This window comes from Ovis canadensis, chromosome 24 (genome assembly GCF_042477335.2).
Source record: "Ovis canadensis isolate MfBH-ARS-UI-01 breed Bighorn chromosome 24, ARS-UI_OviCan_v2, whole genome shotgun sequence".
Lineage (NCBI taxonomy): Eukaryota > Metazoa > Chordata > Mammalia > Artiodactyla > Bovidae > Ovis > Ovis canadensis.
The window spans coordinates 16,651,716-16,669,004 of NC_091268.1; the positions used below are offsets into that span (position 1 = coordinate 16,651,716).

At 55.2% G+C, this 17,289-nt stretch overlaps 2 protein-coding genes across 3 annotated transcripts; one reads left to right on the forward strand and one right to left on the reverse strand.

Annotated features, from left to right (window-relative positions):
- Nucleotides 1-1,426: 1,426 nt before the first annotated feature.
- On the reverse strand, nt 1,427-13,617 carry HAGH (hydroxyacylglutathione hydrolase). Of its 2 annotated transcripts, none has more exons than XM_069570513.1 (9): nt 13,215-13,617; nt 10,699-10,871; nt 10,135-10,199; nt 8,031-8,148; nt 6,846-6,954; nt 6,046-6,149; nt 5,426-5,527; nt 2,087-2,166; nt 1,427-1,680 (listed from the first exon to the last, which is right to left on the reverse strand). In XM_069570513.1, exons 1-9 carry the CDS (start codon nt 13,288-13,290, stop codon nt 1,581-1,583), a joined length of 927 nt encoding a protein of 308 aa, XP_069426614.1. In that variant the 5' UTR covers nt 13,291-13,617; the 3' UTR covers nt 1,427-1,580. The 2 variants fall into 2 exon arrangements, with proteins under 2 accessions (XP_069426614.1, XP_069426615.1); XM_069570514.1 differs by lacking the exon at nt 13,215-13,617 and adding an exon at nt 12,240-12,508.
- Nucleotides 13,079-14,850, forward strand: FAHD1 (fumarylacetoacetate hydrolase domain containing 1). Its single transcript, XM_069570518.1, has one exon. The coding sequence runs from the start codon at nt 13,731-13,733 to the stop codon at nt 14,394-14,396; it is 666 nt and encodes a 221-aa protein (XP_069426619.1). The 5' UTR covers nt 13,079-13,730; the 3' UTR covers nt 14,397-14,850.
- Nucleotides 14,851-17,289: the final 2,439 nt, after the last annotated feature.

Below are 17,289 nucleotides of genomic sequence, written 5' to 3' on the forward strand. Positions count from 1 at the left end.
GACAGGCTGCGAAACACAAAAGCATTTTTCATGGAGGAAAAAATATGCATTTGACAACGTCAAGGATTTCTTTAACAGACACCAGACAGTTCGGCCAGCAACAAACTAGGAGTCTGCAAACACAGAAACAGAGAGATCATAAAATATGCGATGTTAAACAAAGGATTCCTAGTGATCAGTAAGAGAAACTTGGTAGCAACCACTGAAGGAACCTAGGAGCAGAGGCAGGCCCCAGGAAGGAAATCCCAGTGGCCAGTGAGCGTGTGGAAGGTGGTCAGGAGCCAGGCAGATGCAGGAGAAGCCTGCAGAGCGCCTTCTGTGGCCCCAGACCAGCGAGGACGAGGTTTTGCACGTGGGGCAGGCGCCCCGAGCGCAGCGGAGATGCTGAGAAGGAAGCCCCGTGTCCCTGGCGCAGCCGCCGCCAGGGCCTGTGGCCATGGGGCACCAGTGCGGCGGAGTGAAGACGCGCCCCACTGCCAGGAGGCAGCACCGCCACCACAAGCGTGCAAAGAGGAGCGCTCCCTGCTGAGCGCCCTGGGCTCTCGGAGGACGAGGATGGGGCAGGACGGTGTGCGTGTTCCTCCTCACGTTTCTGTAGATGAGGGATGCAGGCCCAGGGTGCTGGGGCACAGGGGCCTCTGGCAGCAGGTTCCAGGGAGGAGTGCTCACCCCCGTGCGATTGCTGTGCTGCTGGCGGAGCTCAGAGTCCCTGGGAGGGGCTGCCAACACCAGCCGCCTGGAGGGACAGACACGGCACCCACGTCCTGAGGCTCCTGCACCCACATGTCCAGTTGCTGGTACAAAACCAAGGGGAGCGCCAGGAGGGCCCGTGCAAACCACCTCCAGGTCTCCAGGGAGCTCGGTCTCCACAGAGAAAGCATCGTGGTTGGAGAGGAGCCCACACAGGCGGCTATGGGGTGACGCGGGCCTGCTTGGCTGAGACAGGACCTGAGGGATCCAGGGAGACGGCGACAACCACGCTGTGCCGTGACCCGTCTGGAGGAGGCATCAAGGGGGCATCATTGCAGCAGTTGGGACCAGAAACTGGCCCCTGGGAGAGTCCCAGGACGGGCAGCCTTCACAGGGACGGCGCCCAGACCCGCCCCATGCTGCGCCCGGCCTGGCGTCCCACCGCACGTCAGCACACACCCGACACTGGACCCGAGCCGTGAGGGGGGCCTCCTCTGGGGACAGCTGGGGAGGGGCGGGGAGGGGGTGGCAATGCCAGGTCTCCGCTTGCAGGGGCAGGAAAAGGGGGCATGCCCACCCCAACGGGGGCCTTGTTCTGGGAACCCAACTAGGGCGTGCTGGCTTCACCGGGGCCAGAGGGGGCAGCTCTTCTGCGGTGTCACGTGGGGGCTTCACACGGCAACTGTAGGGGCGCCCATGGAAAGGTCGGCGACAACACACGGTCTGCAAGCAGAGCTCCCGGGAATAAACAGTTTCTAAACTTCTTCTCTTATAAATATGCATTAGAACATTTGATAACATAAGCAAAGCGCTCTGCAATTAATTTAAAATTAAACTGAGATGGAACTTCCTGCGGTCCTGGCCGGAGAGTCAGCCGGCCCACCTGAATGCTAGTCCCGCGGCACCTTGAACTGGTCCTTCTCTTTGCGGATGGCCCTCATGGCGGCCACAGGCTCCGTCTCGCCCGCGTGCTGCTGCACCGTCTTCTCCCTGTGAAGCCAAGCACCAGGCTGCAGGCTGCGCCCAGACCCACGGCCCCACCGCCCCTCCCAGGCTCCAGGGGAGAAGAGGGCCTGGAGGCTGCGGCAGCCAGTGGACAGCCTGGGCGTTCGCCATGGCGGGAAATGTGTTGGCCGAGCCAGTCCCGCTGTGACCCAGCGATGCCCGCTCCACGCTGGCGTCCGGCACCGCCCAGCACGTGGAGGTGCCCCGGGCACAAGTCTCATCACTTCCTGATCGCGACCCAGGGTCAGAAAGGACCCACACCCTCTCCAGGGCACCAAGAATAGTGCCCACTTTAAGAAATAGCATCTGCTTCACTGGCCGCACTTTAAGGAGAGTCGGGGATGTGGACCCTGCCCGGTGTGCCGCGCAGCAGGGATGCCCGTGCCCTCACCTCACTCGCATGAACGGGTTGTAGGTGAACTCCTCGGCGATGGTGGACGGCACCGTGGGCTCCCCGACGCTGTACTTCTCCTACAAGACAAGCGGGCCACTTTAGTGCGGAAGCTTCTAAAGGGGACAGCTGAGCAAGCCTTCACACATCATCCGCCTGAGAAGATCCAGTGAGCACACGGTGAACATGAACGCAGGCCCTTCCCTGCCCGTGGAGAGGGGCACGAGCGCTCCAGCCGCCACCATGACCCAGAGGTGCAGGGAGACGGGGGGCTTTCTGTCATTAATACAAAGCTTATGTTTTATATGACAGAAGTCACAGCCAGGAAACAGAAAGCACAGCCCTACCCCCAGGACAGCACATGGTTCGTGAGCACCTCACTGCCAAGAACGGTGGGGCGGCCAGTTCCCGGGAACCCTCCCCGGGGTGACACCCTCCAGAGGGCGGCTGTCATCACACAGCGCTCAGACAGCTCACCACCTCCACTCGGGACGCCCTCGCACCTGATCAACACTGACCAGGGCAGATGGAGAGAAGATGCAGACGGGGACGCCTGGCCAACTGTCCACTGCTATAGAAACGCCTACAGGAAGAAGGCCAGAGTTAATAGTTAAGGGTCTCCACCCTCCCCGCAGCCCCTGCCTCTCTACTGCTGGGCTCACCCTGAGGGCCACAGGGCCCAGGAGTGGACAGCCGCTGTCGACAGCCACGCTCAGGCTTCCTGACCATCAGGAGCCCTCATTCCCAAGGGTGCCACTCCCACCCACACTGTGAGCAGTGGCATCAGGATGCCTTCAGGGGCTTCCCTGGTGATCCAGGGGCTGAGTCCATAAACCCAATGTGGGGGGCCTGGGTTTGATCCTTGGTCAGGGAACACCCAGTAGAGCCAAATAAAAGAGGGGAGATCACTGCAGATCTGGCAGATATTGGAGGGGGTGGATTAGATCATCCTGCTCTAAAAGGTAAAACTACAAAGCTTCCAAAATCAAACAGGAGATTTTTTTTTTTTTGACCTTGGCAAAGCAAAGCTGTCTTAGATGGGAGATTAAAAGTATGAACTACAAAAGAAAACACGCTGCACACCATCAAAATTTAATGTGAAAAAAAATTTCCTTGCTCTGGAAAAGACAGTGTTGATAAAGTTAAAGGCAAGTCACAGAATGAGAAACTTCACAATACATGTTTCTGAAAAAGAACTTGTATTTAGAATAAACTAAAAAAAAAAAACTTATTCAACAAGAAGACAATCAAGTTTTTTAAATGAGAAAATCTGAATAAACACTAAAAAATGACCAATAAGCACATGGAAAGATGGTCAAAATTATTATGCACTAAGGAAATTAAATGTATTAAATTAAATGCAAATTATTAAAGTTATTATTATAATTATTAAGTTTATTAAATGCAAATTAAAGCCACAATGAAACACTGCTGCCTGCCCATGAAGATGGCTAAAATGAAAAGACTGACAGTGCCAAGGGTCAGTGAGGGTGCGGAGCACCCGGGGCGCTCCTATTCCACTGGTGGGGATATGAAACAACACAACCACATGTCACACAAAGACCTGTCCAGAGATGTTCACAGCAGCTTTATTCACAATGGCTAATAACCAGAAAATGTCTATTGACAGGTGAATGGATAAGCAAAATGTGGTATGGTCAAACAGGAATACCACTCAGCAACGAAAAGGAATGAACTGATACATGCAGCAACTGAGTGAATCTCAAAATTATTCTGCTTGGTAAAAAAAAAAAAAAAAGATATGAGTACACTTTATAGTTCACTTATACGAAATTCTAGAAAACGTGAACTAAGTTCTAATGGCATCCTGGAGCAAGGCAGAGAAAACAAGAAGCTTTTGTGGGTGGAGATGTTCTAGGTCTTAAACATAGTGGGAATCATTTAATCTGTCAAAATTCACTCAGTTCATTTTAAACAGATGCAATTTCTTACATGTGAACTAAACTTCAACAAGCTTGAAAATAAAAAGGGAAACTATGAAAACTGTCAATAAGTTTGAAAACCTTGATGAAATTCCTTGAAAGACACTAGCTGCTAACAAAACTGACTCAAGATAAGATAGCCCAGAAGAAAATCTGACAGCCCTACACAAATTAAAAACATCATAACAAAAAAATCCTTCCACAAAAAAGAACTCAGTGTCCAGAAGACTTCAATAGTGAATTCTAACAGACACTAAAGGGAGAAATAATAACAACAGAAACACTCAGTCAACAGCAGGAGGCACTGCCAATTCTTTTCTGTGGCCAGCGCCACCTTCACATTAAGACAAAGACACGACAGAAAAATAGAACTACGGACCAACATCTCATAGACACCACCGTGACTAAGGTTTGTCCAGAAAGCAAGGTTGGTGCAGCATTTGAAACCAACTGATATACTTCTCCACATTAATAAGAGTAAGGGAGAAAAAAATGATTACATAATAGATGAAGAAAAGTCACTTGACAAAATTCAACGTCTACTCATGACAAAACTCTCAGAAAACCAGCAATATATGTGAACTTCATCAACTTGATAAAGAGAACATTAAAGAACTCATAACTAAAACAATTAGCTTCATGGTGAAAACCTGAATGCCTTCCCCCTAAGACTGGAAACAAGCCAAAGGTGTCCACTCTCACCATGTCCACTTAACATTGTCCAGAAGATCTCAGCCAGTGCAATAAGGCAAAATAATAATGAAATATATATTGGAAGAGAAGAAACAAAACTATCTTAATGTTGATGGCATGACTGTGTGCTAAGGAATCTATGAAAAAGATGCTAGACTGAGTCAAGCAAAGTCACAAGGACACAAGATCAAAATACGAAAATCAATATTTCTAAAGACTTGATAATCATTTCCAACAAAATCCATACCCATGAACTATTTCGGAACACATCTGACAATGTGTGCAAGATCTTTCATCTGGGAATTACAGAAGGCACCCGCAGGACGACACGCACCCCGGGACGAGCCACGCGGCACGCTGGGGGCCGAGGCAGGAATAGCGCCTTGCAGACAAGCAGCCTCCCAGGCGGCTTCCCCGAGCGGACAGGGGCCGGCCCCTGCTGCTTTGGCCTCCCCTGGCTGCCGGCTGATAAGGATCCCAGGCCCAGCCCGGACCCTCGCGTCAGAAAGGAGCTCAAGGAGACAGCTCTTGAGATCCCGGGCTCTGGCTCCACGTTGGGCTGGAACCCACCTGGTCTGCTGCTGCCCGCTGTCCCGAGGAGCCCTTTCTGCCTGCTCTGGAGCCAACGCTGCGAGCGCTGTGCTCCCGGGAAGCGGCTTCACGGCGCCCGGCCCACAGGACCCCCCGCCTGCAGCCCGCTCACCTTGGCCCAGGCCAGTTTCTCCTGGATGGCGGTGTTGTTGGGCTCCACGTGGCGAGCAAACTTCAGGTTGTTGATGGTGTATTCGTGGCCACAGTACACTCTCTGAGGACAGAGCCAAACACGCCAGCTCTGAGGAGGCTTGTGAACCCGCCTTCCAGCCCCTCAGAGATGGCGTGAGGGGTTCGGGCCCATCCGGGGGCAGCACCCACGAGACGTCCCTCAAGATAAGCACACGTCCTGTGTGTGTGTCGTGTCTGTGTGTGTTAGTCACTCGGTCATGTCTGACCCTTTGCAACCCCATGGACTGCAGCCCGCCAGGCTCCTCCGTCCATAGGATTCTCCAGGTAAGAATTCTGTAGTGCGTAAGCCATTCCATCTCCATGGGATTTTCCCAACCCAAGGACTGAGCCCACGTCTCCTGCATTGCAGGCGTGTATGTTAAATGACAATAAAAAGTATATTTAAGGAAAAAAACATGCTTCCAGAAGCAATGCTTCTACTGTCCTGCTCCTCCCAATGCAGGAAGGCTTGAGAGACCCCAGGGGTGGGGAGCCGGCCCAAGGGCTCAGCAGGAGGTGAGGGTCTTGCTGCCACAGGCAAGCAGACAGGACACTGCCTACCGTGTCTGGAGGGAGCCGGCCCAGGACCTCGAGCAGGGCTTTGTACATCTCATCCGCTGTCCCTTCATAGAACTTCCCACAGCCGGCCACAAACAAGGTGTCACCTGCGAGGCAGGACAGCGTGGAGCTAGGGGGCTGCTGGCCACGCACGCCCCCGTTAGGGCTGCTGCTCAGCTCCATGGCCAGGCCCCTCTCTGCCCCCTGTGCTCACCCAACCACAGCCCCGGACCTGCCCCCCACCCAACAGGGCCCAGGGCCCCCCCGAGTCTGGGTGCCACCCTCTCCACACCTTTAACCTCCTGCCGCGCTGACTGGCCCCACCAGGGCCCAAGCAGCTGCTCAGACGCAAGCCCAGCTGCTCCCCTCACTGCCCATTCCTATTAGCCCTGGCTCTTAGACCACCGGCCAAACACAAGTTTCTCCCCACCTGCCCAGCAGCCCCTCCCAGGCCAGGCCATCCTGTGACCCCTAAATTCTGACAGCCAGCACCGTCCTGCCAGACGCCCACAATCTTACTGGCCCCGCCTGGCCCCTCCAGGGACCCCTCACACAGGACCACAGCTCCTAGGGGCCCTGGAGATAGGACGGAAGCCTGGCCGGGAGGGGACACTCTGCCCAGTGCCCACCAGGGCTGCCTGGCCCCTGCGTGTGTTTGCGCCGAGGCCCAAGCTCTACCCCAAACGCTGGGGTCCACACAGAGCTCAGCACAGTCTGCCTGGCAGGACACGCTCTCTACTGTGCCCAGAGGTTTACAGAAAACACCAGGCCCCGCAGCTCACATCTGAGCACTCTACACTCACCTGTGAACACAGCGGGTGGCTCGGCACTGTTGGGCTTGGTCACAAAGTAACAGATGTGTCCAGAAGTGTGACACGGTGTCGACAGGCACTTGACATGGAGAGACCCCACCTGAAACAGAGCACACCGGCCTGTGTCCCTGCGTGCGGGGGGCCTGTCTGCAGGCCCACAGGTTCTCCTGGACCGCGCCAGCCCCCGGGCACGAGCTGCCATCAAGGGCGATGGGGCTTGACGCTGCTCCACCCCGCAAGGGCAGGACTTGCTGGTGACCACGGGACCCAGGCCCGGAGGTGCAGAGACCCCATAAGCCGGTGCTTGCTGGTGTGCCCAACCAGAGGGCTGATCTTATTGTCTCCTCAAAGCTAGGCCAAGTTGGCACCAGGCATCTTGCAGGGAAGACGGTTTTCTCTTGGTTGCTTGGCCTATTGTTCCCTTCTCCACTTCCACCCCAGCCCCAGTCTTTACTTTCTAACCTGCCCAAAACTGAAATGATGTTTCTGTGTGCCCTCTACCTGGCTCACCAAATGCTAACAGGCCCACCTGTGCGGCAGCTGCAGTCCACACACGTCCTGATGCGCTGCCCAGACGCCCCAGCTGCCTCTCCTGAGCAAAGGCCACCCTCCCGTATGACCTCACTGTCATCCTCTCCCAGCAAATGCACCACTGATGTGAAAGGACTCCACGGAGTCTGTGCTTCAGCGTCCCCGGGCGCCACAAGGGCTCCCTGGTGGCTCAGTCAGTAAGGAGTCTGCCTGCGAGGCAGGAGACCTGGATTCGACCCCTGGGTCGGGAAGATCCCCTGGAGGAGGAAGTGGCAACCCACTCTGGTATTCTTGCCTGGAGAAGGCCATGGACAGAAGGCAGGCTACAGCCCATGGGGTCACAAAGAGTTGGACACGACTGAGCGACTGAACTGCCAGGCATCTCAAAGCCATGCCTCCGCTTCTCCCTCGGCCAATCACCATCTGCACACTGACCTGCTCGCCAGACTCTTGACAGAAGGACTATGCAGGCCAGGCAGGCCCTGGAGCACGTCCGCCTGTGTGCAGGCTGGGCTGTCTCCACAGCTGAGCCCTCAGTGCCCGTCTGGGTCCCTGGGGAGAGCCAGGGGACTGCCAGAGGCGGCGGGCACAGGGCCTGGAGCCCGGCAGGACCACGCCTGAGCCCTGCTGTCGGTCCCTCCTCACCTGCAGTGTGGACAGGTGTGTGACCTTGTGAGTCAGGGCCCCGATCCGGTCATCACCCCCGCACACCTTCAGCCCAGGCTCCAGCTTGACCAGCTTCTCGTTCCCGCCGGCATGGTCCCTGGAGGCCAGAAAGGGGGAGCTGGGGCTGCTGCTGATACACAGAGGGTGTGCCCGCTTCCACACCACGACCACACGGAGCTTTTATTGTGCCCAGTTATGTTTCTCTGAAGTAAAAACGCACCTTCCTGTTCTCGTCCATCATTTGGCTCTGCTGAGAAGAACATTCTCAGACACCCCATCCCCATGAGAGGCCCCCGCCATGCCCCCTCCGTGCTGCGGCAGAAGCTTCTGGAGCAGATGAAGCAAACCGCACACCCTGAATGACCCTTGTGCCCCCAGCTCCCAGACTCCAGGTGCACCAGAGTCACCTAGGGTCTGGGAACAGTGAGGCCTGACCCCTAGCCGCACGCGCTGATGCCCTGGGCACCCTGATGCCCTGAGCCGGGGGCATGCCCTGCAGGCTGAGTCTGAAAAGCTGTCAGGTGACTCTGACTCACAGCCCAGACGGGCCCACTCCGAGCAGATCTGAACCACCACCACCCAGCTGCCGGGGCAGTGTCACCAAGGGATAGGCCAGCTCAGAACGACCTCCCCAGGAGGCTCAATGGTGCAGCCAGCGGCAAGGCACCCCCTGGACACGCACACAGGAGCTCCCCACACCACCCAGTTCAAGAGAAGAGCTCCGTGCCGCGGCCTTGCTGGGGAAGAAACACACCAGGACAAGCCATGCGGGGCCCTGAACACAGGGCAGGGTCGGGGTGTCCTGCGCCTGAAGCTTAGCCTTTCCAGGCTGAGGCGGGGGCTTTCCAATCGCCAGGGCACACCTGCTCCTCACTACATACTCACCCACAGGCCCGGCAACAGCGGGGCTCCGAGATAAGAGCAGGCCACCCTTGGCCCTCCTTGTGGGGCTGATACCCGCAGGCTGAGCCAACCGCGAATCACACACGGCGCTAGCCTGGGAAACGCCGCCTGTAAGTGGCAGGGTGGCACGGGCCACACCCTGCAGCTCAGTCTGGGTCCTGGTTTAGTTTGTAAGACACCCCAATGTGGGAAAAGCCATGTGTGATGCGGGGGTTGCTCAGTTTCAGAAAGTCACACTGGGAGAAGTCGGGAGGCGAAGACCCCGCAGCCCACAGAGGCCACACCGGGCGGAGCTCCCGAGAGCAGCCACAGGGCACCCAGGAGCCACCGCAGGCCTGAGCCCCTAAATCAGGAAGTAATGCCTGAGGCCCCAGAGGCTCAGCCACCCCAAAGGTCTGCAGTTACACCAACCAACGAGTTTCCAACAGAAACCTGACAGAGTTTAACAGAGACTTCACAGACCCTAGCCAACCAAACCCACACGACACTCCCACAGATGTTGGAAGGCCTCCCTTTACCCCGGGACACCCCCGAGCTCGGCCAAGCGCCGCAGGAGCAGGTTCAAAGACGCTCGCTGCCCTTGGGCAGTTATTTGGAAAAGAATATTCAGAGCCAAGTAAAGATTTTTTTCCTAGCTTTGAAGAGCCTCAAAAGTTTCAGTAGGGCCCTGGGCAGGCAACTCTAGGCCTAAGACCCAAACATCAGAGCTTTTTCCATCCTTTAGCTTTCAAGTATCTAAAAAATCACAAACTCTTCAAAAATGACAGCTTGATTTTCAAAAACACTAATGTCTAGACCAGTTTATTCTCCAACATCGAGGCCAGTTTCCCACCACACAAGCTCAAGAGCTTGCAAAGATGTTGCTAGAGGCTCAGCCACGGCCCAGGACCCTGGCTTGAGCTTCTGCCCTCAGGGCCCCCGAGTCACCAGGCCTAGGGACGTGGGGCAGCAGCGCAGAGGCGGGTGCCCAGAAGCCCCGTCAGAGCCCCGCTGGGGCTGACCCTCAGCTCACAGCTATGGAGGGGAGAAGGGCTGCCAGGGCCCCCGTGGGGGTCCCCCAGGACCCTGCACACCCCGGCCCGCCCGCCCGGTGGACGCTCCTCCTCGGGGCATGTGCAACAGAGCTGCGAGGCCCAGGGGCCCTGCTGGCACAGAGAAGGTCGGGCCCCGGAGCACTCACCAGTGGTGGTGGGTGGTGAGCACTGTGGTCAGCTTCACGCCATGCTTCCTCACCGTTTCCACCACCTGCAACCAAACAGGCGGCAGCACACAGGCCCGTCACGCCGCAGCCCCAGCCCATCCATCAGCCTGCAGGTAGGGCTGCCCAGGGAGCTGGCCCACCTGCCCCGACTCCAGGAGGGCAGGGCGACAAGGAGGTCTTTTCTCATGATCCGCGGGGCGGTTCAGGCCGCGCACGACCTCCCCAAGCCCCTCCAGCCAAGACCACCCCCTGAAGGCAGTGCCGAGGGGCACAAAGCCTGGAGGAGGAGGCGGCACTGGAAGGGCCCCTGCCTCTCCTTCCCAGGTTCTCTGCACACAGGAGCCCTTCCTCTCCACACCAAAGCCTTTGGTGGCCTCCAGCCCCTCACTGCTCCTTTACCCTGATAATTGAGTGACAGGACACTATTCGCTTTTTCAAAAACCAAATGGGTTAATTTCTGTTTAGCTTTGGCCAGGCTGCAAGGGCCCTGGGTTATCAGACTCATCAGGAGACAGAAAAGGGGTCCTGGGCCTGGCCTCCCACCTTCTGGGGCTGCACCGGATCCACAATGGCCGCCTCCTTGGTGTCCTCATCAATGAGCAGGTACATGTAATTATCGGTCAGAGCAGGCAGTAACTCCACCTTCATGGTGCCCTGATCCACGGTCAAGCTCTTCCTTAAACCCAAGTGGTGGAGGCTTCCCAGCAGGGCTGGACCTGAAGACAAAGTGCAGTTCCAGTCAGCGTCCACATGAGGCCACGCTGGGCCGAGACTTCAAAGCCAGCACTTGGCTCCTCAGCCCGGCAGGACAGACGTCCGCGGAAGCAAGATCCCAGGGATGCAATGTGTGGAGCCTGGGCATGAGAGGTTTTCTAAGTTTTCTTAGAAAAGAGGAGGATACCCTCATTAATCACTTCCACGAGGAGAATACAGAACACGGCTCATGTTCATATTCGTGGAAAATGGCTCTTTCACACTTAGGGTCCCTCTTTTCTTTCTCGAGGGCTCTAAAAGGACACGACAGCCAGCGTGACTGCAATTCAAACCTCTGCGAGAGGCGCCTACAGTCAGCTCTGGGGTTCTTCACCCCGATTCAGAGAAAGACCACAAAGAGGGAAACCCAGAGTGAAAGCACCAGGGGGGCTCTTCTCCATCTCTGCGAGCTAAGGAAGCCTGAGTCCCCTGCAGCAACTCGCAGCCCTTCTCAGGTCATGCGCCAGAGCAGAAAAGCAGATTCTCGAGTGGCAGGGACTTGAAATCTCGATGATGCATAAAACGCCTCCCGCAGAGCCTGAGATATGGGAGAGCTGGCCACATCTGTTTGATATTCAAGTGTGCAGGACACAGAACCACTGTCCAACTGAGGCAAAGGAGGCAGCCAGGGTGGGCTGAGAGTGACCACAGGGCAAAAGCATCTGCGCCCCAGAGACAGGGGCCAAAATACTTTCCACAACGAAACCCCTATTTAGTCTGGTAGGTGCTAGGATGGGGCCTCTCCAAGAAAGGGATTCAGAAAGTGGGTGGCATCGACACACTGACTGACTGGCTGACTGGCTGGCTGACTGGCTGGCTGACAGAATGGCTGAGTGACATACTGACTAACGGACAGACTGACTGGCTGACGGACAGGACACCTCTGATGCAGAGTTCGCAGTCATCTGCCATGCCCAGGGAACTGCCTGAACTGCAGCGTTAAGGGACACAGAGGTGTGACAACCAGTTGGGCTTTATCCAGCCCCTTCTCCTCAGGCTCGGCAAGAAAACCTATTTTTCTACAATTGGGTTTCTGGGCTATGCCACCTGCTCTCAGCCCCAGTATTCAGAATCTGAGCCCCAGGAGGACTACGAAGCAGAGTCAGGGCCGAGTCTTGAGACACACAGCGTCCGGCTTCTCTGGACCTGGGGAGCTCCTTCCTCACCACAGCAGAGGGCTGAGCACCCTCTGAATGAGGCAGCCACACTCCTGCTGATCCCCTCCAGTCCCATTTCCACCACCTGTCTGCCTCCTAACAGAAACTCAGCTGACCCTTTAATGGGTCCCTACATGGAACAACCCAGCTCTTTCCTTAGATACGGTGACACACCATGCACTCCAGCCGCCCTCTGCTCCGGGTGAGGTCTGGACATGGCCAAGGAGGGCTTCCACCTGCTCCTTCTCCCCACCCAGGGCCCCGTGGTCACTCAGCTCACTGCTCCAAAATCTCAGCTTAACCTACCACCCCTATTGCTACATCAGCCTGATAAGGTATCAGGAAATAAACCGCGATTTCAAAATCAAGGTCAAAATATTTTAAGCAAGCAAGAGGTAATAGGGTGAAAATCGAATCTGACAGCTGTCCGATCAGGGCCCAGGAGGTCAAGCCGTCCAACGCCTCCCGTTTTAGAGGCCGGGATAGGAGAACTAGGGAGGGCAAGGGTCCAGCAACTCGCTGGCCACAGTTCATGTGAAAAGCTGGAATCCACTTCGTGGAGCACACACAGCACGCACGCCGTGCGGATTCAGGCACTGGTGCATCGCCCCAGGGCTTCAGAAGTGCGGGGCTTGCATGGGCGGATGCGTGTGGGGGAGCCCTCGACAACCGCAGTCCAGGAGGACGGGGGCGCTCGCTGGCTGCCAGGCAGACCCCGGGAAAGCAGGGGTCCCGAGACGGGCCTTCCCGAGCGTCCCCGCAACACACATTTCCTTACCTAGCACAACTCCGTCAACACCCCTCAACTGACAAGTTACCCCACTCTGTCTTCAGCCCTCTCAGAGTCTGACTCTGCTGGGCGGCCTTTGCTCGACCCCAATCGGCCTGCCCGCCGGCGTCAGCGAGGGCTTACAATCCTGTGTCAGTAAAAAACATCGTCAGCCACGGCGGCCCCGCCCGTGCGGGCCCCGCGCTGGACCACCTCAGGGAGCGCGACCGGCCCAACCGCCGTTAGCCCGACTACGACGCCGGTCGGGCGGCTCGCCTCGCCTCCGCGGGCCGGCTGCCCTGTCCCAGGGCCCTGACAGGCCAGCTCCTGGGCGCCCGGGCCTTCCCGGCCCCGCGTCAGCCCCGCCCCGGCCCACCTACCCAGGCCGAGACGAGCGCAGGCGGCTCCCAGCTCAGCGACGCTCCAGCGGCCGAGCAGCCCGCGGCCCAGCACCATGACCGGGGAGGCGGGCAGGCGGCGGCGGCGGCTGCGGCGCGAGAGGCGGGCTGCACCCGCCGGCGTCTACACACCGCGGCCAATCAGCGCCCGCCGCCCCGCCCCCAGCCAATCAGCGCCCGCGTCCCAGCCCGTGTCCGCCGCTCGCCCCGTACCCCGGCCAATCAGCGCCCGCGTCCACACCTGACCCTGCCCCGCTGAGGACCTGAGGGCGATCCGGCAGGCACCTGCTCCAGCCTCCGCCTCTCTGCGGGGACGGGGCCCGGCAGCCCCCGGACAGCCACTGGACAGCCGCTGCCTACAGGACGAGCGCCGCGACTCCCGGGCACCCGGCGGAGTCCGCGGCCTGGCGCCCGAGGTAATTGGTCCTCACTTGCTAGCCGTCGGCGTCAGTGGCCGGCCTGGCAGGGTCCACGTGACTCCAGGCAGCAGGCAGGAGTATGGCCGCCAGCAGGCCGCTGTCCCGCTTCTGGGAGTGGGGGAAGAACATCGTGTGCGTGGGCCGGAACTACGCGGACCACGTCCGGGAGATGCAGAGCGCCGCGCCCAGCGAGCCGGTGCTCTTCTTGAAGCCGTCCACCGCCTACGCCCCCGAGGGCTCGCCGGTGCTCGTGCCCGCCTACACCCGCAACCTGCACCACGAGCTCGAGCTCGCCGTGGTGATGGGCAAGCGCTGCTGCGCCGTCCCCGAGGCCGCGGCCATGGACTACGTGGCCGGCTATGCCCTGTGCCTGGACATGACCGCCAGGGACGTGCAAGACGAGTGCAAGAAGAAGGGGCTGCCATGGACTCTAGCCAAGAGTTTCACGGCCTCCTGCCCAGTCAGTGCCTTCGTGCCCAAAGAGAAGATCCGTGACCCTCACAACCTGAAGCTCTGGCTCAAGGTCAACGGCGAACTCAGGCAGGAGGGTGAGACATCCTCCATGATTTTTTCCATCCCGTACATCATCAGCTACGTTTCTAAGATCATGACCTTGGAAGAAGGAGATATTATCTTGACCGGGACGCCAAAGGGAGTGGGACCCGTTAAAGAAAATGATGAGATCCAGGCTGGCATACATGGCGTCCTCAGTATGAAGTTCAAGGTGGAGAGGCCAGAATATTGAGTGTATATTATACAAAGCACCCTAACTTCTTAACATACGTTTCAGGGGGAAAGGAAATGAGAGACAAAAGCAAGCAACGGTTATTTAATTAAACGTGACAGTCCTTTAAGAAGAAACCAATTTTTAAAAATGATTGCTATGCCTCAACCCGAGGAAGATGGACCCTCGGAGAAAACCTGACCTTTAGAAGAGCTGGGCTAGAAATGGAAATGAAAAACAGTGTCTCCTAGGAAACAGGAAGTCAAGATGTTCAAAAGACTTACTTTCTTTTTCTAAAACTGGACTGGATTAGACTTTTCAGTGGGTCGCTCAAGGACCATGTGTTCAAGGCTTAAAATCTGCAAAGGAGGTGGAAAAACAGGTTTCATCAGTGTTTCCTAAAGTTCCTTTATGATCATGAAAACCATCTGGAGGTATTTGTAAAAATAAAAAATTCCAATTACTGGACTATCTATCCCAGGCGCAATGTGTTATTTAATGGACTCAATCTCTGGCACTCCAAGTGATTCTTATCACAGAAATATGGAGAAACACTACTCCACATAGTCCGTTAACTTAAAGTTTTATTTAATAAGTGAGCAATTAATGAAGACCTCACTCATTTAGTTAGGGTGTGTATTCTGGCCCATAGAGTCTGAGTTTGGGGGATGATTTTGAACCTGTTGTTTCCTAAATAAATATGCTATTGTTTGTGCGGTCTAAAAGTGTACTTTTCCCCCCCAGTAGTGGTTATGAGGGACACATCCTCACTAAGGAGCTTCAGACCTTGGTCTTTGGCCTTTGGTTTCCTGAGCACTGTGCTTTATTAACAGAGCTGATCAGCACCTGTACCTCATACCCAGTGATAAGGAAGCTTCAGGGAAGTAAAATGGCCTGGGAGTGCTGCTTTTACTTTCCCCTGCTCCCTTCTCTGGGTTTTCCAGGTAGCTCAGTGGTAAAGGACCTGCCTGCTAATGCAGGAGACATGGGTTGGATCCGTAGTTGGGGAAGATCTGCTGGAGGAGGGTATGGCAACCCACTCCAGTACTCTTGCCTGGAGAATCCCATGGACAAAGGAGCCTGGCGGGCTACAGTTCATGGGGTCGCAAAGAGTCAGGCACAACTGAGCACTCACACACCCTTCTCTGCAAAATACTAGGTGAGGTGCACAGCTGTCAGAGTGCCTGGTGGAGTCCTTTAGGCTTAGGCAGGGGCTCCTGCTGTTAGCCTGAACAGAAGGCACCTGCTGGCCCCTAACGCTTATTGACCACTTAGTACTACTAGGCACCATGCCAAGAGTTTTCTCTGTAGTATTTAATCCTCAACAAAGCTGTGAGGTTGGTACTATTACTACCATCCCTATTACAGAGACAGAAATTAGCCAGCCTGAAGTGGCAGAGCCACAATGTAACACAGCCATCCCAAGACGGAAACCTGAAGTCTTTTTTCCCCCCATTTTTTAGCATATAGTTCATTCATAATGTTGTGCCAATCTCCGCTATACAGCAAAGTGCTTCAGATTTACTCATGTATATATTCCATTATGGTTTATCCCAGGAGATTGGGTAAAGTTCCTGTGCTATACACTAGGACCTTGTTTTTCCATTCCAAGTGTGGAAAACCTAAAGTTGTGACCACACTGCAGGCTGCATCTTTGAAGTAGATATATTAGAAAGTTCAAACATTTAGGTCTTCTGAAAGCCTGATTTATAATTTATTATCAGGAAGTGTCAGAGTTGGATTTGTTTTTAAAACATCACACTATCGTCTTTCCTCTTCACCCAGAGTTGAACATAATTTAGCGACTGAACAATAACAACAATCTTCCTTTATCTTTTTTGTTTTTGACTGCATCTGAGATATAGCAGTGAAAGCCCAGAACTCTAACCACTAGGCAACCGGGGAACTCCCTTTTATCTTTTAATAAGATTTCTTTTTAAAATGCTTAAGCAATAGATATTTTTAATAGAAGATTCAGAAATTATGCATAAGCCAAAAAACCAGAACACCCTAAATTCCATACACCCAGAGATGGCCCAAGTTAAGCATTTGGTGTGCATTCTTCCAAATCTGCAGATGTAATTGTGATCTTTTAAATAGAATTTGTTCATGCCATACAGTTTTCTAACCTTTCCCACTATCTGTCATAACTGTCTTTCCATGTTGGCACATTTCTGAACTATTTTCAGTGACTGCTTGCTGTGAAGTCAGGCCTCCGTTTCTGGCCGCTGAGGTCGTCTTTAACTATTTGCTGGTCAGTCAGTTCAGTCACTCAGTCATGTCCAACTCTTTGCGACCCCATGAATCGCAGCACGCCAGGCCTCCCTGTCCATCACCAACCCCCAGAGTTCACTCAGACTCACGTACATCGAGTCAGCAATGCCATCCAGCCATCTCATCCTCGGTCGTCCCTTTCTTCTCCTGCCCCCAATCCCTCCCAGCATCAGAGTCTTTTCCAATGAGTCAACTCTTCGCATGAGGTGGCCAAAGTACTGGAGTTTCAGCTTTAGCATCATTCCTTCCAAAGAAATCCCAGGGCTGATCTCCTTCAGAATGGACTGGTTGGATCTCTTTGTGGTCCAAGGGACTCTCAAGAGTCTTCTCCAACACCACAGTTCAAAAGCATCAGTTCTTCAGCGCTCAGCTTTCTTCATAGTCCAACTCTCACATCCATACATGACCAGTGGAGAAACCATAACCTTGACTAGATGGACCTTTGTTGGCAAAGTAATGTCTCTGCTTTTCAATATGCTATCTAGGTTGGTCATAACTTTTCTTCCAAGGAGTAAGCAAGCATCTTTTAATTTCATGGCTGCAGTCACCATCTGCAGTGATATTGGAGCCCAAAAAAATGAAGTCTGACACTGTTTCTACTGTTTCCCTATCTATTTCCCATAAAGTGATGGGACCAGAT